The 24940-nt window shown below is 49.2% G+C and overlaps 1 protein-coding gene across 2 annotated transcripts; it reads right to left on the bottom strand.

Moving 5' to 3' along the window:
* Positions 1 to 1176: 1176 nt before the first annotated feature.
* On the bottom strand, positions 1177 to 15374 carry PLEKHB1 (pleckstrin homology domain containing B1). 2 transcript variants are annotated; one of them, XM_079928741.1, is made up of 7 exons: positions 13931 to 14006; positions 12398 to 12550; positions 11683 to 11785; positions 10529 to 10568; positions 7782 to 7886; positions 3755 to 3851; positions 1177 to 3152 (listed from the first exon to the last, which is right to left on the bottom strand). In XM_079928741.1, exons 1-7 carry the CDS (start codon positions 13965 to 13967, stop codon positions 3016 to 3018), a joined length of 672 nt encoding a protein of 223 aa, XP_079784867.1. In that variant the 5' UTR covers positions 13968 to 14006; the 3' UTR covers positions 1177 to 3015. The 2 variants fall into 2 exon arrangements, with proteins under 2 accessions (XP_079784867.1, XP_079784866.1); XM_079928740.1 differs by lacking the exon at positions 7782 to 7886 and adding an exon at positions 15222 to 15374 and having other exon boundaries at positions 1185 to 3152.
* Positions 15375 to 24940: the final 9566 nt, after the last annotated feature.

Genomic DNA, 24940 nt, shown 5'->3' with positions numbered 1-24940 from the left:
TTTGTTGAGGGTACCTAGGAGTAGAATTGATGGGTTAAGAGGTATGCATATGTGTGAGTTAACTGATCAGTTTCCAAAGCAGTTGTACCAGTTTACCCTTAAACAAGATTTCTAATTGTTTCACATCAGTACTTAATGTTATCTACTTTATCTTTAGCCATTTAGTTGGGTGTGTAGTGATATCACATTTTAATTAAAAACTTTTAAAAACCACTGTGCTGACCAGACAAAACAATATGTGGGCCAGATGTGGTCCATAGGCCACCTCCAGATTAAACTGTGTTGTCTGTGAGAATTAATGTTTGTCTTAATATGTGTGTGAATAATTTAATAATTGTCTAGTGAACAGCTGGAAGATAAAAAATTCATGCTGCAACCATCAGTGGAGAGATCTTGAAGCAAACTGCACCTGGAGCATCGATTTGCATCTTTCTTGCCCTGTTTGGTGGGGTGAGTGGAAATAACCATGGTATCATCAGGACCATGATAAATGTAGCCCTAAGACCATAGATGCCCAGAGAAAAGAGCCCTTAACCCAGCTGTGGGAGGTTCTCTATAAACTGGTCCATCCACTACCACTCCTCACCATGCAACTTGCTGTGACATGAGACTGTTTCCTGAACTTCACAGTGCTCTCAAGACCAAAATGTTTTTAGGCCTTTGTTCATGCCATTTCTTCCATCTGTTCTTTCTCCTTTCTCTGTTTGACAGACTCCTACTCATCCTTCAAGGCTCACCCTAAATTTTCACTTCCTGTCCCAAAGCTTTCCTCAGCCCCCTTGGCACAGTTGGATACCTCTTCCTCAGAGCTCCCACTGTACCATGTTCCTATCGAACTTCACTGAATCATTGCTTTTTGTTTATGTATCCCTCTAAGTTGGTGTCTGGGAATGTGGCTGAGGTGGATACCTGATATTTTTGCCACCCAGCTCTCACCTAGTCATCCTACTTCTGGGAACAGTGCCCTTAATTTCTTTTGGGACACTACCCCAACCCTGCTCTAAGCTCTGTTATTTTAGACCATCTTTTCCAGATCACAGTAGATTCAGAGATGGCCACAAGACCCAATTCAGGCTAATGTGCAACAGTTTGAATAAAAGTTCATGCCAGGACTTTTATTCATACTGTTGGAGGAAGAGAGGCTCTCTTGGCTAGACTTGAACCAAGGAGGGCATTAGTCTAGAGCTGCGGAATATCACTGCAACCTCTGAGCCAGCCCAGTGGCTGTAAAGATGGAAACAAAGCAAAGTCTAAGTGATAATATTTGAGTCCCTGGACCAAGCAGTTTCTGGACTTCTCAGGTATGTGGCCCAATATTTTCCCTTCTTGGGATTAAATCAGTTTGAGCATGGGGGTTCCTGTTACTTGCAGCCTCAAAAGGCCTGAAGTAAGATGGTTGTTTCCTTCCCTGGCCACCTTTGTCTCTATGAGTCTAACTCATTGATTCAACTCTAGAAGGATGGGAACCTACTGGGAAAGACCTCATCCAACACCACAGGGCTCTCAGAAAGCAGGCAGGGCATAACCTGGATCATCCATCAGCTCAGATGACAGAGATTCTGATGCAGCCTCTCCTCTCAAGCCCTCAGGAACAGCCAACTTCAACCTGCCAGCTTATGGGTGGGGAAAGCAAGATACAGAAATGTTAAGTGACTTGCCCTAAATTGCTCAGCTAACATGCTGCCACCAATTCTACCTGACCTCAGAATCCACACTTTTCTCACTATACCAGAGAAGGCGCTAGTAGGTGCTGAGTCATAGAGGTGTTCCAGGGAAACAGGGCCCCCCTGGGGGAACAAACAAAGCCAGAGTCAGGGCTAGAGCCAACCACACCTTTATTAGTCTCTGCAATAGGGCAACTGGAGCCCCTATCTACAAGGGAACTTTAGCAGGCTACTCTGGCTACTGGGCAGGGATGTTAGCATTTCTACTAGTGATTGGGACAGGATGGGGGAGGAGACTAGAAGGGGACCAAATGGGGAGACTGCGGGGCCACCTGCAGGGAGGCACATGTGGGGCCTTCAGGACTGAGACAAAGGTGGACCAGGTCCCAGAGGTGAGCACTGCCATCTCCCCAAGAGTGAAGGAAGAGATAAAGCCTGAGATGCTGATAGCTACAGCTATGGATAGGGGGCCAAGCTTTTGGGGAACAGAAATGCATTTCTTGATGGAGGCACCAACCTAGGGCGAGTCACAAAGAGAGCTCACCTGCCCCCCAGGAAGAGGACCCCAGGTTCAGCTCAGTTGCTGCCCCAGGCACCTTGACATGGAAAACAGGTGCTTTCCGAACACTGAAGGAACAAAGGATCCAGAAATCTGGTAGCTGGGAAGGATGAGGCTAAACTCAGGGAGTGTTTTGGGTTTGGGAATTAAAACAGGCAATATATTCATTATGGTGCAATCATGAAACTTCACTCCAAAAAGCTCACACCTCCCCCTTAGCCAGCAACCTCCTTAGCCTGAAGGGCCATCATGATCTGACCCCTGCCCACACCCCAGCCCAAATGAACTCCCATTCAATTCTTTGGATGTGCCGTTATGTTCACGGCTCTGCACTCTTGCCAACAACTTTACTCCTAGCCTACCTTCCTCACTTTTTGCCATCATACTGTCAAAAGACTGATAACTCCACCTTGTAAAGTGTTTGTTTACTCCAGTCTGCCGCACCAAGCTTGGAGCTGCCAGGGGAAAGAACCTGATTCCTGTGTCTCCAGTGCCTGGGCAACTTGAAGACCCATGAGTTGCATTTTCTGTGTCCTGGCGTGTTTGGGGGAAACATATGTGTCTATAACGGATTTCTGGGGTGTCTAGCAGTAGATAAAAGAAATTTGAGCTATGTTTGTGCCTGGGATGATAGCTTCTGATGTGCAGGGTGAGGGTGGGGAGTGGGAGGAACGATCCGAGCCCAGAAGGGGCTAATGGAAACTAAGGGGCCAAGTGGGACAGGGTTTGGATGGTGGAGGGTGGGACCAAGCAGGAAAGGGGTCTTTCTGGTCTACGCGCAGGGTCCAGGGCTCAGAACCAGCAGGGCGACCACACGAGCGAGCCGAGTGCTGCACCTGTGGCGGCTCCCGCAAGCATGCTCATGGCCAGGGGGGCGCCCGCGCTGTAGCAAGGATCCTCCCGGACCACTACGTGCGTCACGCCGGGGCCTGCGGAGAGAGAGCCCGTGAGGACCAGGGACTTAAGAGGAGGGAGCAAAGAGATCATCCGCCTCCTTCTGCTAGACTCCAGCCCAAACCAAGATAAGGCGCTGAGCCCACTCTCCTGCTCCCCAGTTGGAGAAACTGAGGGCTTGATGCGGGAAGGACGCGCGCTCTGTTCCCACGGCTTCTATGCCCTGGATCTGCTACGGACGTTCTGGGACCGTGGGGCTAGGATGGACTGGCGAGGAAACCCCGGGGTCTCTAAGAAACTCCAGACTGCACCTGATGATGGATGGGCCTTCCTAACCGCCAGACCCTGGAGTGAGAGGAGGTAGCCTTTCCCGAATTAGCCACCAGGGGTCGCTACCAGCTCAAGAATGGGTATTGCTGAGCAGCCAGCGAATAGGGGCCGGCCTAGAGAAGAGGTCAGCTCTGGAGTGGGGAGGGGCTCTGGTTCAAGAACCGTTCTGAGTCATGGGATGGGGAGGGGGCCTTGCGGAGGGTCCCACCTGGGAAAATCCATGGTCACTAAAAGGGTGGGGCCTGGCCCCTACTGATAGACCAGGGGCGGGAATTGAGGCAGGGGGAGGGGTGGGCCGGAGACTCACCATAGGTCGGTCCATAGTAGCTGCGGACATATGTGGCGTCGTGACCGTTGGGGGGCACCACCCCATAGTAGTTCTGGTATGGGCTGTAGATGCGCACCTGGGGAGCCCTGCCTGGTCAGCTGCCGGAGAGCTGGGCCCGGCTTTTGTCCCCTCCCCCCCACACCTGGTTCAGGCCCTTCTGGGCCCACAGAGCCACCACACCAAGTTTACAAATGGGTCCCCAGATACCAGCAAGCTCCTGAAGAAAGACCCTACCTCCCCACAAGGCCCTTGTCCTCTAATACTTCAGCCCCTCCATCCAGCTCCCAGCGATGCCATTTTCCTGCCCTGGCTTCCTACCTAGCACTCCCCTGATCAAAACTTCTCCATGGCTCCCTACTTCCTTTGATAGATAGTCTAATATTTGGTAGCAGCTCTCCAGTGATGACACTTGGAGAAACCCCATGGACTTCTCTACTCTCCTGGTTATGGAGAGGGGGGCCTGGGCTTTGGCCAGGAAATAAAAGGGGGTTGTGGAGGAAGGAAGGGAAAGGAAAGGTAGAGGTGGGAAGTAACTAAAGTATTATTAAGCATCCACCATGTTCCAGGTCCGAAGGGAGATGCTGACATGTGTTATTTCCTCTCATCCTTACAGCAGGCATTATTCACTCTACCACACAGCTGGGGATGGAGGCTCAGAGAAGAATGGTCAGTGTTCTCTCTGGGAGGGAGGAATAGACTGTCCGCCCTCTCCCCTCCCCCATTAGATTTTTACCAACCCCTCAAAGCCTAATTCAAAAGTCACCCACTCCAGGAAGCCCTTCTGGCCTCAGAAAGAATCCTTTCTTCCTGAGTTCTCTGTGGACTATGCTTGGGCCTCTTGTTCCTAGCCTTCCTCCTGGCCTTTCCTGCCTGCACCCTGAATGTGAGCTGCCTATTGGCAAGGGCTTTGATTCATTTGTGTTGCCAGCAGGGCCTAGGGAATAGCAAGGACTAATAAATATATGCTGAATTAAATGGAAGCTCTTAATCCAAGACCCTCATTTTATCCATGGGGAACAGACTTGGAACAGACTTCTTAGCCCCCTTGCACCTTATATCTCTAACTGAGCTTAACACCTAAATGGTCCAGGTGGTCCCTTAAAAGTCCAGGTGTCCAAACTTAAACCATCTCAAAGTAATTTCATCATCCTTCGATCCCCCCAAACCTGCTCTTCTGTGAATGCTTTCCTCTAAACACCAGCACCATGCACTCAAACCAAGACATCAGGTTGGCACCGCTGTCTTCACACACATCTTCCACATCATATTAGCCACCAGATCTCATGATTTTATCTTCTGAATATGCTCTTCTGTCCATCCTCTTGCCCAGTGCCAAGAGAATAAGCCATTGGTTTATTGGAAATTGTGGGCAACCTTGAAAACACTTTTCAGAGGAGTGGTTGGAGGAAGAAGCCAGACTATGGAGGACTGAAGAATGGTTGAGAGAGGAGGGATGGAATCAGCATGTCATGACATCTCTTTTAAGAAGTCTGGCTGTAAAGGGGAGTCCTCCAACCACACCTGTGATTTCAAGTATCCATGCCATTTCCCTTTGAAAGGGATTCCTTTCTCATCTTTTTAAATTCAACTACCTAACCTGTCTTTTAGACTCAACTCACATATCACTCTCCCTGAACCTCAGGTTCTGTTAGGGTCCCATCTGGGCACCCACGGCCCTTAGACTTCCATCATCACAGCACCAACCACACTCTATGGTGTCATTGTTGTATCCCTGTGAGGTGTCTCCTCCATCAGACTTGAAGAAAACACCTCCTGCCCCCAACAAGGGCAGGGACTGGGTCTAATCAGGCCTGACTGGAACATGGTAGGTGCCTAATGTATTGAATTTATCTCAAGTGAGTCAAATACAGGGTCAGACTGGAACTAAGGTCACCCAACTCTAAGTCCAGTTTCAAGTTAGGTACAATGACCAGACCCAGAGCAATGCAAGAGGCTCAGACAAACAATGCTCAGTCTCAAGTGACTTCCCTTACTGTGCTCCTTCCCCAAGGGTGATCCAATAGGGCTTTCTGGTAGGGGTGACCAAGATCTGAGCTCTAAGCCTGGAGGGGCTAGACAGATCTAAGCACTCAGAGCCCCAGTTTTACTGGTAGGGAAGTTGAGGTCCAGAGCCTACATCTGCCCTGCACTGTAAGCCGGTGGGCCTGTCCAGGCCCTGGAGAAAGTAGAGAGCACCATCTCATGTCTCTGTGGGGCACCTGTTTCTACCCTCCAGGCCTAAGAAGCCCAGAGGCAAGCTCATGTGGGTCACCTGGCAACGGGGCAGGGGATTCCCCAGAGACCTCACAGAATCTAAGGGTTTGATCCAGATCCTCTCCCTCTCCAGGCCCAGCCCCTTTTGTAGGTGGGGACAGGGTCAATCAGGAGGTCACATGCAAATGGACCCCTCACCTCAGAAAAGCTCAAGTTTATAGCTTTTAAATTCAATTTTTAGGCATCCCCACTTTAAACAAACTTTTATCCTAGTTTGGGTATGGGGGATGCCTCAATGCTGGGCTGGGAATCCCAGCCCTGCGACTGATGAATTAAGTGACCCCGGTCATGTTATGTAACCTCTCAGAGCTTTAGTTTTCTCATCTGTAAATGAGGACAGTCTTTCCTACACTGCCCACTCCCAGGGCACAGTGAGAATCCAGCAGAACCATGTCTATGCATCTAGGTGGTCCTAGCACTTCTGAGCTCAGTGGTTCTGCACATCAGAATCATCAGGAGAAATTTTTTAAACCATAGATTTCCAAGGCCCCACCCAGAACTACAAAATTAGAGCATCCAGAAGTAGGATCTGAACATCTGAATTGTTCTTAAGTCCATAAGCGATTCTAATGCACAGCCACATTGAGCACCACTGTGCTAGCTGACCACAGGTACTCTAACCCAAGCCCCCTACTGTGCCCACCCCAGGTCAGGCTGAGTGCTGGAGACAGAGAGGGGATTCATCCCCAAATCCTGCTTTCCAGAAACACTGGGGAGAGGGGTGTGTGGCAGGGAGACAGACACGGACTAAATTATAATGCGCAGTAGTGAGGCCATAACAAGAGGTTTTTTTACTCCTTCCTTCCTCTCTTTATTCATTCACTCATTTGCCCATTCAGTGACTACTGCTTGAGGCCTACTTGTACCCCACCCTCATGCACCAGGAATAGGAGGGTCAAAATAGACTGTCCCCGGGCTTCCCTGGTGGCACAGTGGTTGAGAGTCCGCCTGCCAATGCAGGGGACACGGGTTCGTGCCCCAGTCCGGGAAGATCCCACATGCCGGGGAGCGGCTGGGCCCGTGAGCCATGGCTGCTGAGCCTGTGCGTCCGGAGCCTGTGCTCCGCAATGGGAGACGCCACAACAGTGAGAGGCCCGCGTACCGCAAAAAAAAAAAAAAAAAAAAAAAGACTGTTCCCATCACTGAGCACTCATTGTGCACCAGCTGTATACCCAGCACTGTGCCAGGTTCCACAGGGGCAGAGCTGACCTAACCTGATCCTTGCCTTGAAGGAAGTTCCAGGTCTCCTGGGAGAATAGAGACAAAAATATAGGAACTAGAAATCAGGCAGAATGAAGACAGGACTAAGCACTAACGCAGTGGGTTGTGGGAGGGAGCAACAATGTGTGGAGGTCTGGGAAGTCCTCCCTGAGGAGGTGGCAGCCTTTGAGGTGCATCTTAGAGGATAAGCATCATTTTGTCAGGAAATTAAGGGTCTTTGCAGCAGATAGAGCAGCACATGCAAAGGCTGGAGAGACAGAAAAGGTTGGGCATAGCTGGGAGCAGGGGGTTGAGCAGAGCAGTTGGAGCACAGGGGATGAGGGGGATGAGGTGGGCAAGTCTGGCCCAGGCCAGATTCCGAAGGCCTTGAAAGCAGAGCTGTGGTTGGTGTCCTATGAATGATGGGGAGCCATGGAATGTTTGTGAGCAGGGAAGGGATGTGACTGGGCCCACTGCTGGAGGCACATCCTGGTGCCAGAATGGAGGCCGGGAGGGCTGAGCCAGCACTTACCCAGATCCGCCTCTCAACATTACAGGGGCTCCACGAGCAGGTCACACACCTGACCTTGGGGCAAACCCGGCGGCTCCTGGGAGGGACGGTGGCTCCAGCTGGGGCCTGCTTAAGCCACAGAAACCCAAGAAGGGGAGGGAGGCGGGTGTCAGAGGCCCTCTACATCTGGAGAGACTCAGAGCTCTTCACAGGCCCTAGCAGAGCCCTCTGCCAGCTGGGCAAGGGAAGGGGGTATCCTCTTCTTCCCCAGCCCATGGTAATGGTGGGAAGCTCAGAAGGGGTGGTGATTTTGCTGAAGTTACACAGAGAAGACGGATCAGTAGTGTCTCTCCAGAATAGCCCACCTTCGCCTGTTTCAGGCTGCTGAGGCCCCCAGTCTCCAGGGAGGACAGTACAGCTCTGATCTGCCTGCCCACCCACCTGCACCCAGCACTGGCCCCACAGCCTTGCCCCTGACTGTGCCCCCGGCCCTGTGTCAGGGGCTCCTCCTGGAGCCTCCACCCAGAGTGGGGTATAAACCTGCAGGATATGGAGGGACAAAGCACAGGTCACTACAGGACAGACAGACACAGGCATGAACACTAAGAGATGGGCAGACACTAGTACAAAGACACAGAGGTACAAACACACCCAGTTCGAGCAAGCCTAGGGACCAGAGGGATGCGCGCGTGTGTGTGCACGTGTGTGCGTGTGTGCATATGTGTGTGTAGAGCGGGGGGAGGTGGAGTGGAGGGTCAGAGTAGAGAGATTTAGGAAGCAGAGCAGCAGGAAGGTGGATAGGCAGAGAAGACACAAGGCAGCTTCATAGAGTCACAGAGTACAGAACGGTCAGCCCTCACCTCCTTCCTCCTGCCCCTCTTGGGTGGGACTGGTCTGCCCTGCGTAAGTGGGTTTGGAGCTCAGAGCCAGGTCCCTCCACCCTGATGACCACTGCCCCAGCCTCCACCCAGAAGCCTGAGTCTGCTCCAAAGCCTGACCACAGCCCCCCTGCTTAATGCCCTTTATTGCTCCCCACAACCCTCAGGATAAAGTTCAGTTCCTTCCCCCGGACTTCAAGGCCGTTTGTGACATGGCTCCTCAGAGGTCATGTCTCCTATTTCTTTCCCTCCACACCTTACCCTCCAGCCAGGCCAGACTCCTGGCCTTTAGACACACATGTGTGCATATACACACTTGCACGTACCACTTCCCCACCTCTGCTCATGTAGCTCCTACTGCAGTTAGTGCCCTTCCCTCAGAGTCTCACTGACCTAGGTTCCAGTGCAGGCTCTTCCACTGACTTAAGACGACGAGACTTCAGACGAGTCAATTCCCCTCTGAACCTCAGCTCCCCAGCTATAAAATGGGACTAAAAATACCAACCCCTACCCCTTCTTATTGAAGAATAATGATACAACCAATGCCGGGTGGTCAAGCACAACGCCTGGCCCTCAGCAGGTGAACGCCTGAGGGAGTTTCTAAATGCATCCCAGTCTTCCCTGCTACTTCCCAGCGGACTTTTTTTTTCTAGATGAGAAGGAGCTCCACCGTGCCACAGGTAGAAGGAGCAAGCACAGAATCTGGGGTCAGGCAGATGGGGGTTGAGGCCAAGCTTGGCCACCCGAGCTCCTCAAAACCACGCCTTTGGGCAGCTCCTCAAAACCATACCTCCATCAATCACTAAGTTCTGTTGATTCTACCTCTTAAGTGTGTCTTATCCTCATCAGCTTGTCTCTGCCAGCAAGGCCTTAGTCCAGACCCACAGGCAGTCACCTGCACACTGTCCCAGCCTTCTAACAGGTCTCCGGGCATCCACTCTTACCCTCTACAATCCAGTCCCTACCTACCAGCCAGACTATCTTTTTAAAACTACAAGTCTGGTCTGATCTGCTCATGCCGTTCCTCTGCTTAAAAACTTTCAGTGACTTCCCAGTATTCTTAGCGGAAACCACTATCCTTAACAGAGCTTTTAATGCCTGGCTTTGCTAACCCTCCTTCCCCCACGGCTCTCTCTCTCCCTGAGATCCAGCCACCTCAGCCTTCCTTCTGTTCTTCAACTTGCCAGCATCATAACCCCTCTCAGGGCCTTTGCACCTGCAGTTCCCTCTGCCTGGAAAGCTCTTCCCTTCACCCCACCCCAGCCCTTTCACCCAGTTGATTTCTGTTATCCTTCAGGTCTCATCTTAAGCCTTGTCTGGACTCCCACCTGGATCAGGCCATCAAGGTGGATGCACATTGAATGCACTGCAATGGAATCACTAACTCTGTAATTTGTGACTTCACGTCTAGCTCCCCATTAGGCTGAGTCCAGGAAGGCAGGGCCCACATCTCCTTAGCTACCCTCTGATCCCTGGTCCTTGGCACAGTGCCTGGCACACAGTAGGAATTCAGTAAATATTTGTTGTGTGGATGAATAAAACTCAATCTTATCATCTGCAGAGAGAGAACAATAATCCCAACCTCACAGGACGGTTGAGGGGAGTAGCTGGTACTGTAACTATATCACACCTGACACATAATACTTGCTGGACAAAAGATAGTTCCTTTCCCCCTGCTCACATGCCACCCCCTTCAACAAGCCTTCTTGGAGGCCTCTCTCTCCCTCTTCCAAGCACCAGTTGGATGTCTTCTGTCCTTTTCCACTCGGGACTCAGTCACTCACATATATGGAAATTGAGAACTTCTGGCTGGCAGAGACCGAATCTGAGTCACCCATGATTCCATGGCAGGTAGGGGTGGGGAGGAGACAGGGAGGGAAGGGGGCTCACCGGGGTGGAGTTCGCCTCCAGCAGTGCCGTCTTCCATGCTCTGCAATGCAAACCCACCAGACCATGAGGAGAGAGTTCAGGAGAAAGGAGATTGGGCCCCACATTTTAGACTTTCCTCCCCAACCCAGCCTCTAGCCCTAGTCTCTTGTGAAGGGGGAGATCCTCTTGACTCCCTTGGGTAGACAAAGGTGACCCCCTCTGCTGCTCCAGTCACATAGACAAGCCCTCAGTTGAGCTGCAGCCTCCTAATGCATTCTTAGTCCATCGTCTCTTTCCCTCTAGAAATTCCGGTTTCCCCATCTGGACAAAAGACAGCTGGGCTTGGGTGGTCCCTTAGGAGTTCAGATTCTGACATGCCTAGGCTGGTTCTCTGGCTGCAACCCACCTCCACATCCCAAACCTACAAACTCAGTTCCCCAATGCTCTGACCCCAGAGCCCCGGGAACACCCAGTGGACACCGGACAATTGAGCCTTTGTTGGTTGCCATGGCACCTGGCTGGGGCGGACAAGGCGGCTCTGTGCTTTGTCTACCCCGAGCTCAGCCTCCCCTGCTCCCACACATCCCATCTCTTTCACTCTCCTGTAGCACAAAGGCCAACTGACCCTCCGCCAGAGAGTGGGAAGGGCAAGAATGTGAGTGAGGAAGACACGCCCCGTCTCTCAGTGTGGATCTGCATCTCACATGGGGGGCCCCCCCGCGGGCTGCCTCTGTTAGGCAGGTTAGGGTCTATCCCTCAGATCAGAGTACCCCCTGCCCCAGGCCATCTTCTAGGAAGGGAGTGAGAAGGAGGGCCTCTGAGGATGCCATGGGGTTGTCTGTTCCTTTGTATCACCCCCAAGCGAGGGCTCACCTCAGAGGCTGCTAGATGCCCAACTCTGAGTGACCAGGGACCACACACCTGAGGTAGGTATGCACACCCCTCCCCCAACAATCCTGAATTCATCCCTAACCATATCAGTTTCCTGGATACCATACCCATCACCATGAGCCTTTCAAATCCACTCTGCCCAGACTCCACTGAGACTACCATGCTTTGTAGTAGTCCCCTTTGTCCCCTTTTCCTACCTTTAGGGAACTAGAGGCCCAATGAGGAGGAGGCGTCTGGTCATATTCCCCAAGATCCCACCCCATCCTCTCCTGGGAACCACTCACATGGCATCATCCTGGGTCTCTGCACACAGGTACAGGCGGCCACCCTCTCGTAGGTTCACGATCAGCAGGCCATCTCGGCTTCTGCCCTCTGGGGGCTGCACATCTAAAGGCAGACACACATATATGGGGTTTCCACAGGGCACAGGCCCCAGGTTTCCGCAGTAAACCAGAAACAAGAATAGGAATTGACTTCTCTGAGTCCTTTTTATTGGCCACTGCCAACATCATCTGATCCCACACACTTTCCTTGGGATTCTGCTCAACTCTTTAGACCCTTCCACCTTTCCACATTGCCTGCTTCTCTAGTTAGGTATATCTATCTCCCAGTTTCCCTGTATAATTATGGCCTGAGCCTTGATCAAGGAGATTTGCTGTGTGACTTTGGGCCAGTCACTTAATTTCTCTGAGCCTCCTTATTTCATTTCATCTTTTTCCATTCCTAGCACGGGAGAGGGCAAGAACTGTGTCTGACTCACCTCTGTGAACCCAGCATAGGGCCCAGGTCCAGCACAGAGTAGGAACTCAATAAAGAACTGATTTCTTAATTCACACCCACATGAATTGGGGGTGATAGAGGCCCAGAAGCAATGTCTATGGAAGGCCTCTGAAAGCCGCAAAGAGCCTTCCACCTGAGAAGAGCAGGTGTTCTCAGGCAGACACAGTGTGGGGGCCGTGGCCATAGTCACAGTGCCAGAGAGAAAGGGGCTCTGCTTACCGTGGCACTCTTGGCCTATCTTTATGTCTCGGACGTTGAAGCGGATGGGCACGCGATCCTCCTCATCCTGTGCAGTCTCATCTTGGTAGTAGCCCAGGGTTCCATCCAGCCACAGGGCAAACCAATTCCGCTTCCAGCGGCGGAGGATGGAGCCTGTGCGATATTCCAGACCCACCAGGCAGGCTGATCACAGAGCCTGCTGGGGGGCAGGAGCCCTGGGTGGGTTCCCAGAGTCCCCTTACCCCCGGCCCCCAGTGTTATAACCACCCCGTCCTTGCCCGTCTACTCCCTGAAATGATGGCAGGGCCTCTGTCTTGCTCACCCATTGCCTCCCACTGGGCCTAACACATAGTCAGGGCTCCATAAATGTGCTGAATTGTAAATGAATGATCAGATTCTTTCCTTGGGGGAAGCTGGAAATCTTTTTTTTTTTTTTTAAGTGTCACAAGACATGGAGCACCTCCACAAATTTAAATTCATGTCCAACTGAACATTTGTTTCTATATGTACAGTTTGTCAGAGAAAAAGTGTTAAGTTGTTTTTGTATGAATGCAGAATATGATTTATGCAAGAATTAACAAAACAACTAGTCATCAAGTGCTTGCCTTAAGGAAACCCTTAGTTTCCATTGCATCCATTCTGCTGAGGGGTGTACAATTATTGCTTATAATTGTGAGCATACTTGAAAAAAAAGGCCAAGCCCCAGGTGACAGTCATTTGTGTAGTGTCTGCCTCTTCCACCAAATGGGGAGCAGAGGGATTGGCCATAGCTCACCTCACCTGTCCCGGCACCCAGCAGGACCTGGACTCAGTGTTTGCTGAACTGAATGAAGTGAGTACGGGTCATAGGGTGTGGGGAGCTCCTGGCCCGGGACAGCTCTGATTCAGATCATGACTCTGGTCAGAGGTGGGTCTGAGCCCTAGCTTTAGACATTCTGTGACTGGAAAACTTTACAGAAAAGGGTAAAGACATAAGAGATCTTCCTAGAGCTTTACAAATTCCAAAGCACAGAGGCATTTTTCATTTTGTTCTGCACCTTGTTCTGTGGCCAGCCCTGGGTATGCATGCTGTGGACACACAGAGAATTAAACCCAGTCCCTGCAGTTGAGGTGCTCACAGTCTGGAGCCAGTATGAGGTGGGGGAGTGGTGAGGCCCACAGGTAAAGACGGTTATATATTTATCAGGGCTATAACAGGGGCATGTATGAGGCACTGGGAACGAAGAAGGGGGCCACGAACCCAGCTTGGTGCTACAGCAGGGGCTGGGGTGGTGAGGAGAGAAAAGGCAGAGAAGGCTCCTCACAGAAGGGGACATCTGAGCTGGGTTTTGAAGAATAAGTAGTTTACCAAGCAGTCAGGAATGTGAAGGACATTCCGGGCAGAGACAAGAGTATGGACAAAGGAGGGGAGGATAAAAAGGGCATGATTTCTTGGGAGAAGGGTTCACTGTGCAGGTCCAACAGGCCACTTTCCTCATCCCTGCCCCTGGACAAGGTGCAGGACAGATGAGGGCTTGGCCCAGGGTCACTCACTCTGTCTCCACAGCCAGCCGCCCCTCACCAGGGCCATTTCCTCAAAAGGACTTTCCAGGGCAGAGTCAGGCGGAACCTGTCAGAGGAGCCAAAGGACACACGGGCCTCATCAGCTGCTCCACAGCAGCTCCTCAGAGAAAAGCCCCCACCCCTGTCGTCCCTGGGGGAGCCACCGAGGAAACGTTTAAAGGAGTGTGAGTAAACAAAGAGGGCAAGCCTGTCTGTCTCCTTCCCATTCTCTGCTCCAGGCACATAATCGGAGCACTGTGCTTGTAGGGTCAGCAGGGCAGCCACCCACTGCGCTGGGGTGGGGCTGGGGGTCAGAAGCCTGGATTCCAATCTCAGCCCCATAACCTTGACCAAGTCCCTTCTCCCTGGCCTCCACTTCCAGATCTGTAAAAGCATGTCCATCGGGCAGGTAGAGACTGAAGTGACGAACTCGTAAAATGTTAGAAACCCTGGAATTTTGAAACGCTGGCAGCAGAGAATATTAGAATCATGGCAATGAATGAGGGACTTTCATGATAAGAGAAGCCTCCCTCACATTTGAACCCCACCAGAGCCATTTACAAAGTGCATAAAATAATAGTTCAACAGCAACTATGATTGATCGAGCACTATGTGCCAGGTATACTTCTCAAGTGCTTTCATCTAGTATCTCGTTGAAGCCCCACAATAATCCTTGTTATTCCCAGGAAACTGGGGCCTGGAGAGGTCCAGGCACTTTCGCAGATTTGCTTGGTTATTAAGCAGTGGAGCCAGGATTCACACCCAGCAGTCCTGGCTTCTAACCATTATTCTGGTAGGAGCTTTTAAAACTCCTGATACACAGGTCATACCCAGTAATAATTAAATCAGAATATCTGGGGGCAGGAGGTAAGCACTGATAGTCTTCCAAGATACCCAGGTGATTCAGTGTACAGCAAAGTTTGGGCCCCACTGCAACTCTATTGAGTACTTTACTAGATGGGTAGGATCTTTCCTCCTATTTTACAGATGGACAAACTAAGCTATAGCATGTGACTTGTCCATGTGTGTGACGGAGCTTGGATTGGAATCCAGGTGCCCTCTGTTCTTGAGCGCGGCTTACTTTTGAGCTGGTGCCTTCGCCCCTCCCCCCACTAGCTCACACCTGTTGCTGCGCAGCAAGGGCTGGCTGGAACACCTGGGTTGGAAGGCCCGGGCTTGTCCCTGCTTCTCTTGCTGCTCCCTCCCATCTTCAGGCTCAGACACAGGTCAGATAAGACGGCCAGGTGCAAACTCCCTCTCCAACCCCCCTTGATGCACCCACCTGTCTACACCTGTTGCGACGCTGCTGCCAAAACGGCCGCTACTTGGTGCTGCGGCCTCCCAACCCGCTGCGCCTGCGCTTTGTGCGCCCCAGAGCGCCCGGGGCTGTTCACTCCCCAGGCTGCGCCCGGGGTCTAGCTGCCTCGGGGCCCCGCCCTCCGGTCCCGCCCCGCCACCGGGGAGGGGGCGGGGCGTGTAGAGATGTGCGACAGGAGGCCTTCTGGGACTTGTAGTCTGCAGGCCTAGATATGGGTAATCAATATACAGCCTCTCGTGGGTGGTAGCCCTGTGCCCAACCGGAGCACAGGTGACAGGCCGCACCTGCGATTTTATTTTGCTATTAAGTCATTATTTTGTTCATTCATTTATCATGAAATACTTTTTTCCCAAGAATCTTGACCTCTAATTTTCTAGAAAAATGTAAATTACGAGGAGAAACCAGGCTCCTAGCTTTGCCATGTTTTCTTGATACTTAGTTTGTGCCTGGCACCGGGCGTTAGTGGAGGGCATAAAAAAGCATCCGACAAGGCCCTTCCTCCTCTTTTCCCAGCTTCCCGTCTGGTGGAGGAGACAACATAAACACACAATTAAAGCACAGGGTATGGTTTGACAATGGGAAAGAAGACTGACTTTGACCAAGAGGTTCAGGAAGGCTTCCCAGAGGAGGCTGAAAGAGGTCTTGAAGGATGAGTATGAGTGTCCAGTATTTCAGCGTGTTTGGAAGGTAGAGTGCAGGGGTGGGAGTGGGGGGGGCATGGGGATCAGCAGGTGATGAAGCTGCAGGGGTTGCAAGGATATAACATGAAAGTCTTGGATGACAGGCTCAGGAGCTTGGGCATTATGACATAGTGACTGGAGCTTGGGCTTGCGGGTTTCAAGGTGAGGAGTTAGATGATTCAATTTATGGGTTGGAAAGGTATTTCTAGGACAGTCAAAAATGGATTGAAAGGGGCCCAACTAGAGAAAGAAGACTGTTTCTCTATCTACCACCACAGTCTGTTCCTCCAGGATCATTTCCTTGAATAGCTCAGCCCTACAAACCCCCACCTAGGAGCAGACCCAGGATGTCATTCAGAGGATAGAGCTTGTCAGGGCCTGAAAGATCCCTTGAGAATGGAACCCACCCTGCCCTGGGCCCTTTCTCCTGTCCCAGAGATCTCTTTCTTACCGGAGTTGCAGGGCTCATGGTTCCAGGGCGGCCAGAGCAGCATGTCTCAGAAGGCTCCTGCAGGGGGCCATTTCCCTAAGCGCCTTGGAGATAAGGGGATCAGGAAGGTGCTACCAAGTGGAAACCGGAAGGGGGTGTCAAAGAGAGGGGGCACATAGATCCTAGAGAAAGTCGTCCTTTCTCTCCAGTTCCAGGCCCACCTAGTGATCCCCTATTTGACCTTCAGTTCACTGGATAACAAGTCATCTGTGATTCTGAGGTGGTCTTGGACTAGCATGCACAGATTCCCGGTAGGGGGCGAAGCCAGCCCTCCTCCCTCGGTTGGGGGCGGGGCTCAATCCTCCTCCAGCCGGGCTTGACCTGCCATCACCCCAGTCCTGGATGCACAGCTTGGCTCTTTAAGCTTCCCTGTCTTGCTCCTGGTTTTCTGTAATCCTGACCTCAGGCTAACCCGGTACCTCGGACCTCCATGCAGTGCGTGCCTTGCTGGGGGATCCGCCAGGGCTGATCCTGTCTGCCTCTGAGCTCATCCCCTCCATGCAGCCCCAGGAATCAGTTCTCCTAAACCACGCTGTCTTCCATCCTTGTGTCTGTCTGGAATGTCCCACCCCTACCTTCTCCAGACTACAGTTGTCGCTGCTACTGCAGAAAGATGGAAAGGAGGGAGGGTAGGGTGGAGCTGGCCTCAGGGAATCTGGGTGCTGCCCCTCTTCCCTGCTCTCCCTGCTCCCCTTGGTGGCTCCTTCAAAGAGGGATGGGTCAGGGGAACAGTGCAGAGAGCTCCCAGATGACATTCTCTGGATTTAGTAACAGATGGAAAGAGAAGATTTTCCAGCATCAGTGTGGAATTCAGGGAAAGGTCTCCCCACTCCCCAACCAAAGATGGGGGCGCTATGACGAGAAAAAAGGGAAAGGGGAAAGGATGCTTGGCAAACTAAAACCACAGATGCCACTACAGAATCTAAACGCAGCATGACCTGACATAAATCTCTGAAATGTTGGTCAATGACCCTCTTTGAGAAGCTGATAAATGTTGTAGACGCTGCCCAGGAAAAAATACACACACATCACATTTTGCATATAATTCCTGGGGCTTCATAGACCCCTGAAGCTATGATGATTACTACTGAGATTGTTTTTAATCTTCGCAGCTGTGCAGATGGGTGGGAAGAGTGTGGATTGACAAGTGAGAAGTGCTGAGAGCATAGTAGGAAACAGCTTCAGCAGTACTGGCTTTGAGAGGCTGTTTAATTAACTACAATGTATTGAGACCAACAAGCCAACAAGTTAACTTTTACATTTCTGTTGTAACTGTAGTACATAGAGCCATTAGCAGAGAGAAGAGTATTTTGCTATTTCAAATGTCTCTGGTGGATGAACAGCTCATGGATAATATATTGGTTAGAGAATAGTGGACTGGCTTATCAAATTAAAATTTACTGCTTACATTTTCTAGAGAGTATAATATAATGAGAATAACTTATATTATCTCCATTTATCAAAAAATTCTGAAATTTATATCAAAATGCAACTGGAGCAAAACCTCTTATGTAAAAGTTTAAAAATAATTTTAGTGAGATATAATTTACATACTACGAAATTCACTCTTTTAAAGTATACAATTCACTGTTCTGATATATTCACAAAGTTGTGCAACCATCACCACTATCTAGTTTCAGATCATTTTCATCACCCCAAAAAGAAACTGGTATGGCCAGGCCACTCAAGATGGCTGTTCTCTTACTCTGTGAATCCCCTGCAGGACCGGTGCCTGCTTCACCTAAACCCTACGCAAATGACTGACCTTCCTACATACTTGCCCCAGGCCCCAGCTGGTAATTGTTCTTATCAAAGAGGCAGTGATACTGGTTTCCCTGGTAACTAATGAGCCCACCTGACACCAATTCCCCTATAACTGGTAATCTTCCCTTACCTTGGGAATGAAGACTGCCACCATATCCTGCCCGCCATCTGCCGTGCATAGTGGGGTGTCACTCCAGGACCTTGCTTCGGACGTGTAAGCCCCCCCATCCATTAAACCATCGATGTCTCTGTTGATGACTTCGGGCTCTCTGTTCAGTCTTGAAGCTGGGCAAGCACAGGCCTTGTAGGCCTGTGGGGCGCAGCCCAACAAAACTCTGTATCCTGGGACTTACCTGGCAGTGCAGTGGTTAAGACTCTGCGCTTCCACTGCAGGGGGTGCGGGTTCGATCCCTGGTTGGGGAAATAAGATCTCACATGCCATGTAGCCCAGCAAAAAAACACAACAAAACAAAACTATATCCTCTAGCAGTCACTCTCAATCCCCTTTCTCCCCAGCCCCTGCCGACCACTACTTTGTATGAATTTGCCTATTCTGAACATTTCATATGTAACCTTTCATGATTTGCTTCTTTCACTTAATGTTTTCTAGTTTCATCCATGTTGTAGCAGGTATCAGTACAGCTGACCCTCTGTATCTGCAGGGAATTGGTTCCAGGACTCCCCAAAACACACACACCAAAATCCTTGGGTGCTCAAGTCCCTTATATAAAATGGCATAATATTTGCATATAACCTACACACATCCACATCCTATACTTTATTTTATTTTTTTTAATTTATTTCATTTTATTATTATTATTTTTTGGCTGTGTTGGGTCTTTGTTGCTCCGCGCGGGCTTTCTCTACCTGCGGTGCGGGGGCTACTCTTCGTTGAGGTGAGCGAGCTTCTCATTGTGGTGACTTCTCTTCTTGTGGAGCACGGGCTCTAGATGCGTGGGCTTCATTAGTTGCAGCACGGGGGCTCGCTAGTTGTGGCTCACGGGCTCTAGAGCGCAGGCTCAGTAGTTGTGGCGCACGGGCTTAGTTGCTCTGTGGCATGTGGGATCTTCCCAGACCAGGGCTTGAACCCGTGTCCCCTGCATTGGCAGGCGGATTCTTAACCACTGTGCCACCAGGGAAGCCCCACACATCCTATACTTTAAAATATCTCTAGATTACTTATAATACCTAAAACAATATAAATGCTGTGTAAATAGTTGCAAATACAATGTGTTTTTACAACTACGTAAATTTGCCTTCCCTAGGCAAATTCAAATTTTGCTTTTTGGCACTTACTGGAATTTTTTTTTTTTTTTTGGCGGTACCCGGGCCTCTCACTGTTGTGGCCTCTCCCGTTGCGGAGCACAGGCTCCGGATGCGCAGGCTTAGTGGCCATGGCTCACGGGCCCAGCCACTCTGCAGCCGGTGGGATCTTCCCAGACTGGGGCACGAACCCGTATCCGCTGCATTGGCAGGCGGACTCTCAACCACTGCGCCACCAGGGAAGCCCTGGAATTTTTTAAAATATATTTTTGATCTGTAGTTGATTGAATTCACAGGTGCAGAACCTGCTGGTATGGAGGGTTGACTGTACTTCATTTCTTTTTATTGATGAATAACATTCTATACCATGTTTTATTTATCCATTCATTAGTTAATAGACATTTTCGGTTTCTACCTTTTAGCTATTATCAACAATACTGCTATGAATATTTGTGTACAAGTATTTGGGTGGACATATGTTTTTATTCCTCTTGGGTATGATATTGCTGCATCATATGGTAACTGTTTCACATTTTGAGGAACTGTCAAACTATTTTCCAAAGTGGCTGCACCATTTTACAATCCCACCAGCAACCCATGAGCATTCCAGTTTTTCTCATCCTCATCAACCCTTGTTATTGTCTCTCTTTTTGATTACAGCCATCCTAGCAGGTGAAAAGTATTGTCTTGTGGTTTTGATTTGCATTTCCCTAGTGATCAGTGATGTTGAGCATCTTTTCATTTGTTTATTACCATTTGCATATTTTCTTTGGAGAAATGTTTCTTCTCCATTTTTCAGTTGGATTGTTCTTTATTGTTGTAAAAAATTTTTTTAACTTAAAAAATGTAGAAAATTTTCATATAACTTTGAAGAAAAAAATGAAATGGTCTTGCAGTGTTTCAGAGGTTTGAGTAGAAAGAAGGGTTACTTTCAGGCTCAAAGAACCTGGAAGGTAAAGTACTTCCATTTCATGGACAGGAATGTCCAGAGAAAAACCCAGCCCATGAGGGAAGATAAGAAGGACAGCAATCTCTTAGTGGAAAGCCATCCCTGAGGGCTTCATCCAGGCTTGTGGCTTGGGAGGCAGTTAGCTTTGTTTTATGTCTAGGCTATAATACCCATTATTCAATCAAAATGCTAATCTAGGCGTTACTGTGAAGGTATTTTGTAGATGTGGTTAATCTCTACAATCAGTTGACTTTAAGTAAAGGAGATTATCCTTGATGATCACCCAATTAGTCAAAGGGCCTTAAGAGCAAAATGGAGATTTCCCTGAGGAAGAAAACTATATAGTCTGTGGACTATAGTCTCAGCCCCTGACTGAGAGTTTCCAGTCTGCTGGCCTGCACTACAGGTTTCAGGTTTGCCAGCCCTCACAACTGCATAAGCCAATTCCTTGAGATAAATCTCTTTATATATGTATGTATAGCCTACTGGTTCTGTTTCTCTAGAGATCCCTGACTAATACAGGGAGGAAGATGTCTTCTTGTCAGGAACTTCCTGTTTGAATGTATTGGAAACACCAGATTTGGGAATGGAGGAAGAAAGCCTGGCAGCCAAGGAGAGGGTCTGAGGGGAAGGGTGTTGAGACCCTCCTATCTCAGAAGAAACAGCACCCCATGCCCAGAGATGAGGGCTTGCAAACGCTCCCTGGAAAATTCTCCATCTGGATCATCAGATGCATGAGGAACCACTTCTAGAAGCTCACTGTTTCCACTGTTGTTTGTCTCATATCTGCAATGTTTTGTCTTGAGATGAAGAGGTTTCTTTCAGCCTCCTGTGCTCTTGTCCAGTGATCAGGACCTTTTGGTTCCAGGGAGATAATTTGGTTTTGAGAACAAATGATGCTTTCCAGCTTTTCGTAAAGGTCTTTGATTTGCTCTCTGAAGGTCTTCAGCTCTTAATTTGCATGCTCATCTTGTCATTTGCTTCAGAACTTTCCTCTTCTTGTTCCCAGTAATGATCTTCCTGCACAGATAATTTCTCAAGAGACTCCATTTCTTTCTCTTGACAATGGTCAGTCACTTCATTTCCTCTTCCCTGAAGACTTTGATATGCACTTTTTCAAAAGTCAAGATTTGCTCAGCCTGAATACTTCTAAGATGATTAGTCATGTCGGCTTTTTTGTTTCTTTCTTTAGCAATGTTGATGTAGAATTGATTTCTCCCTCCATCTTGGATGTTTAAATGCACACTCGACTTTTCAACATCAGTCAGTTTCCTCCCGGCTCCTCTGGTCTGGTCATAAATACTGTCTCCACTTCCCAAGTCCAAGTCATTATCTGTGTTCTCTTCTCCAAGGGGAGCTGTCAGGTCTTTCATCTTTAGCCAACATTCCTCCAGAGACTTGACCTAACTCTTCACACATGCCCTGGAATTCTGTATGAAGGTCCTGAGTCTTTCTTTTGTTGCCCACATAGCATCAAGTTTGCTTTTTCCACTTGTATTTTTGATGGATTTGGTTTCTGCTTCCAGAGACAGGATCTTTCTCATGTTATAAGAGATTGGCTTATCTTGATATGAATATTGAAGTTTTTCTTTTCCTAGCTGGTTTGCTATTAAGCATAAGATGGACTAAATCCCGTGGTTAGGCATTTCCAGGGTGTCAGGCACTTCTTTCATTGCAGTGTGAAACTGACAAGGCCTTTTAGTTTATTACAGCTATTGCTGAATTGTTAATAGTGTGTTCCTTGACTCTTTGTACAAAAAAATTCTGCCTAAAACCAAGAGAACTGTTAACACATATACTGTCATGGCACATGGAACCAACTCCCATTGATGCCCAGGAGAGTGAGACGTGGTCTCACATTGTCAGGTACTCCTGCATAGAACTCTGCAGCGGCTCCCAAGTTTGCCAACAGTGCAGCTCCGTGTCAGGACAAAGCCCCTCCACAATATCTAGGCTACACAGAGCCCCCTCTGCTGTTACCAAGTCCCTCTGGGAGTGGAGAACACTGAGCAAGTTTCTGCCCAGAACCAAGCCTGCATCTGGCAACTGGGCAGACTGTGAATGAGAGGGTCAAGGCGGGACAGGAAGAATACAACAGCCCTGTGTCAGATACCCTGATACCCTCAACCTTGTCCAGGGCTCCTTCTTTTCTCTACTTAAACCTCTCCTTCTGTGGCCCTGGAGGCCTCATCCTATTCCCTCTGCCCAGAAAATGCTGCCCAGCTGTGGGCAAGGCCCATCCTGTGGTTACTTGGCCTCACCACTGTCTCTGTGTCCCCTGTGCCCAAGGCAGAGCTTGGCACAGAATAGGTGCTCAGTGCTCCATGAATATTCTTGGAGAGAATGAATGAATGAGTGAACAGATGAAGGAGGGACAAAGCCATCATTTGCCATCCCTGCAGATTCACACGTAACACTAGCTCTGTTGCCTCAGGAGATGGTTCCCTTAGGAGAGCTTAAAACTCCTTTCCAATCCAGTGTAAGATGGTGGAGAGAAAGGGGCAGTGGGAACTCTGCCCTGGACTCCTCATTCCTGGGCCACTCCCACCCTGCCATCATGTGTAAATTGGGACAACAATGTTGTGAGGAGTAACATAAGTTGTGAGGAGTAACACAAGAGTAGACATAGAGCCTGGCAGGTAATGGGTTCAAAAGAGTTTAGTAAAATTCCGTCATCCAAGGCATTAGCAACTCCTTCCATTAATCAAGTATTCTGTTATTCCACCCAGGTTTAGCAAGAGCATTGAGATAAGAGAACAAAATAGCAGTTATAAACTTAAGAAAAAAAGAGATAAAACTCTTTTTACTGTTAACAGTATATGCCTGGTAAACATTAAGAGACTCTAGTAAAAACTGCTAGAATTAATAAAAGAATTGGGCAAGGTGACTATATAAAATAAACAAAAAGTGCAAATACTTTTTTTTTTTTGAGAAAACTTCGTATCGAGGTATAAAAAGCAACTGTAGACTGTTATCTCCTCTCTCCTTCCATTCCCTCCTCTGGAACCTGGCGTCCCCAGGCCTGGTTGGATCCGCAGCTCGCCAATGCTGAACATATTTCTGGGGGCAGAGCGGTGGGTAGGGAGAACTATTTTATCTGGCTTTTGTAGTTGTTCTCAGCAGAAGCACTCACTGCCAAAAGCTGCTCTATCGCACTTGGAAGCAAAAGTGTCAATCTGTTTTTTTAGCTCTTAGAATGAATACTTACAATGAAAATTGGAGGGAAAAGTACATTTGTAGCAACCAAAACTATGGAATACTTCAGAAAACACTTAACAAGAGAAGTATAGAACCTATAAAGAGAAACCACCAAATCTTATTAAAGGTATAAAACTAGACTTGAATGAGTGAAAAGACATGCTGCATTTTTTTTTTTTTTTGCGGTACGCGGGCCTCTCACTGTTGTGGCCTCTCCTGTTGCGGAGCACAGGCTCCAGACGTGCAGGCTGAGTGGCCATGGCTCACGGGCCCAGCTGCTCTGCGGCACGTGGGATCTTCCTGGACCGGGGCACAAACCTGTGTCCCCTGAATCGGCAGGTGGACTCTCAACTACTGCGCCACCAGGGAAGCCCTATGCTGCGTTCTTGAATGGAAAGATATAAATTCATAGAAGTGTTAATTCTCCAAAATTACTATATACATTCAATTAATTCCAGTTAGAATACTAACAAATTTACTTCATCTTTTTTTTTTAGGAATTGACAAAAGAAAGTATGAAGAATAAAAGCAGAGGAGATATTGCCTAAACTTGACCTCTGTTCACTGGTGTCGAGTAGAAACAAGGAGACAGAGTTTTGGGTGAAGTAGAAAAGAATAGATTTATTGCTTTGCCAGGCAAAGGGGGCCACAGTGGGCTAATGCCCTCAAAATTGTGTGTCCCACCCTGGAGGGGGTAGTGACGAGTCTTATAGTGTTCAAGGAGCAGTGCATGGGCAGCTCATGGGCATTCTTCTGATTGGTTGGTGGTGAGGTAATTGGGAGTCAACATCATCAACCTTCTGGTTCTAACCTGCCTGGGAGTCTACGAGCTTGTGGGCAGCATACAGATATCTTCCACCTGGTGGGGGTTTCAGTATCTGCAAAACAGCTCAAAGGACATGGCTCAGAATATTATCTGTAGCCCTTGAGGAAGAACTAAATGTCCTTGACTTTGTTTAATGGCTAAACTATTATTATTTTGTCCTGCTTGACTGCTTTCCTTTCTTTCTGCATCTTCTCATTTCTCTGATTAAATTTATTCTTCTTTTTTTTTTTTTTTTTCCCAGTACTTGGGCCTCTCACTGTTGTGGCCTCTCCCGTTGCGGAGCACAGGCTCCTGACGCGCAGGCTCAGCGGCCATGGCTCACGGCCCCAGCTGCTCCGCGGCATGTGGGATCTTCCCGGACTGGGGCATGAACCCGTGTCCCCTGCATTGGCAGGCGGACTCTCAACCACTGCGCCACCAGGGAAGCCCTATTAACTTTTCTTGAAACATAACATACCTACAGAAAAGTACACAAATCATAATGGTGCAGCTTGATGAAGTTTCACAAAGTAA

Source organism: Stenella coeruleoalba, assembly GCF_951394435.1.
Source record: "Stenella coeruleoalba genome assembly, chromosome: 8".
NCBI lineage: Eukaryota > Metazoa > Chordata > Mammalia > Artiodactyla > Delphinidae > Stenella > Stenella coeruleoalba.
This window is presented reverse-complemented; position numbering and strand designations above follow the sequence as displayed.

Coding starts and splice junctions, on each gene's coding strand:
- PLEKHB1 (XM_079928741.1), bottom strand. CDS start 13,967: ATGGCCCTGGTGAGGGGCGGCTGGCTGTGGAGACAGA. Junction 10,569..11,682: donor GAGACCCAGGATGATGCCAT/GTGAGTGGTTCC, acceptor TTTGCATTGCAG/AGCATGGAAGACGGCACTGC. Junction 3,852..7,781: donor ATGTTGAGAGGCGGATCTGG/GTAAGTGCTGGC, acceptor AGGGCTCCCCAG/GTGCGCATCTACAGCCCATA.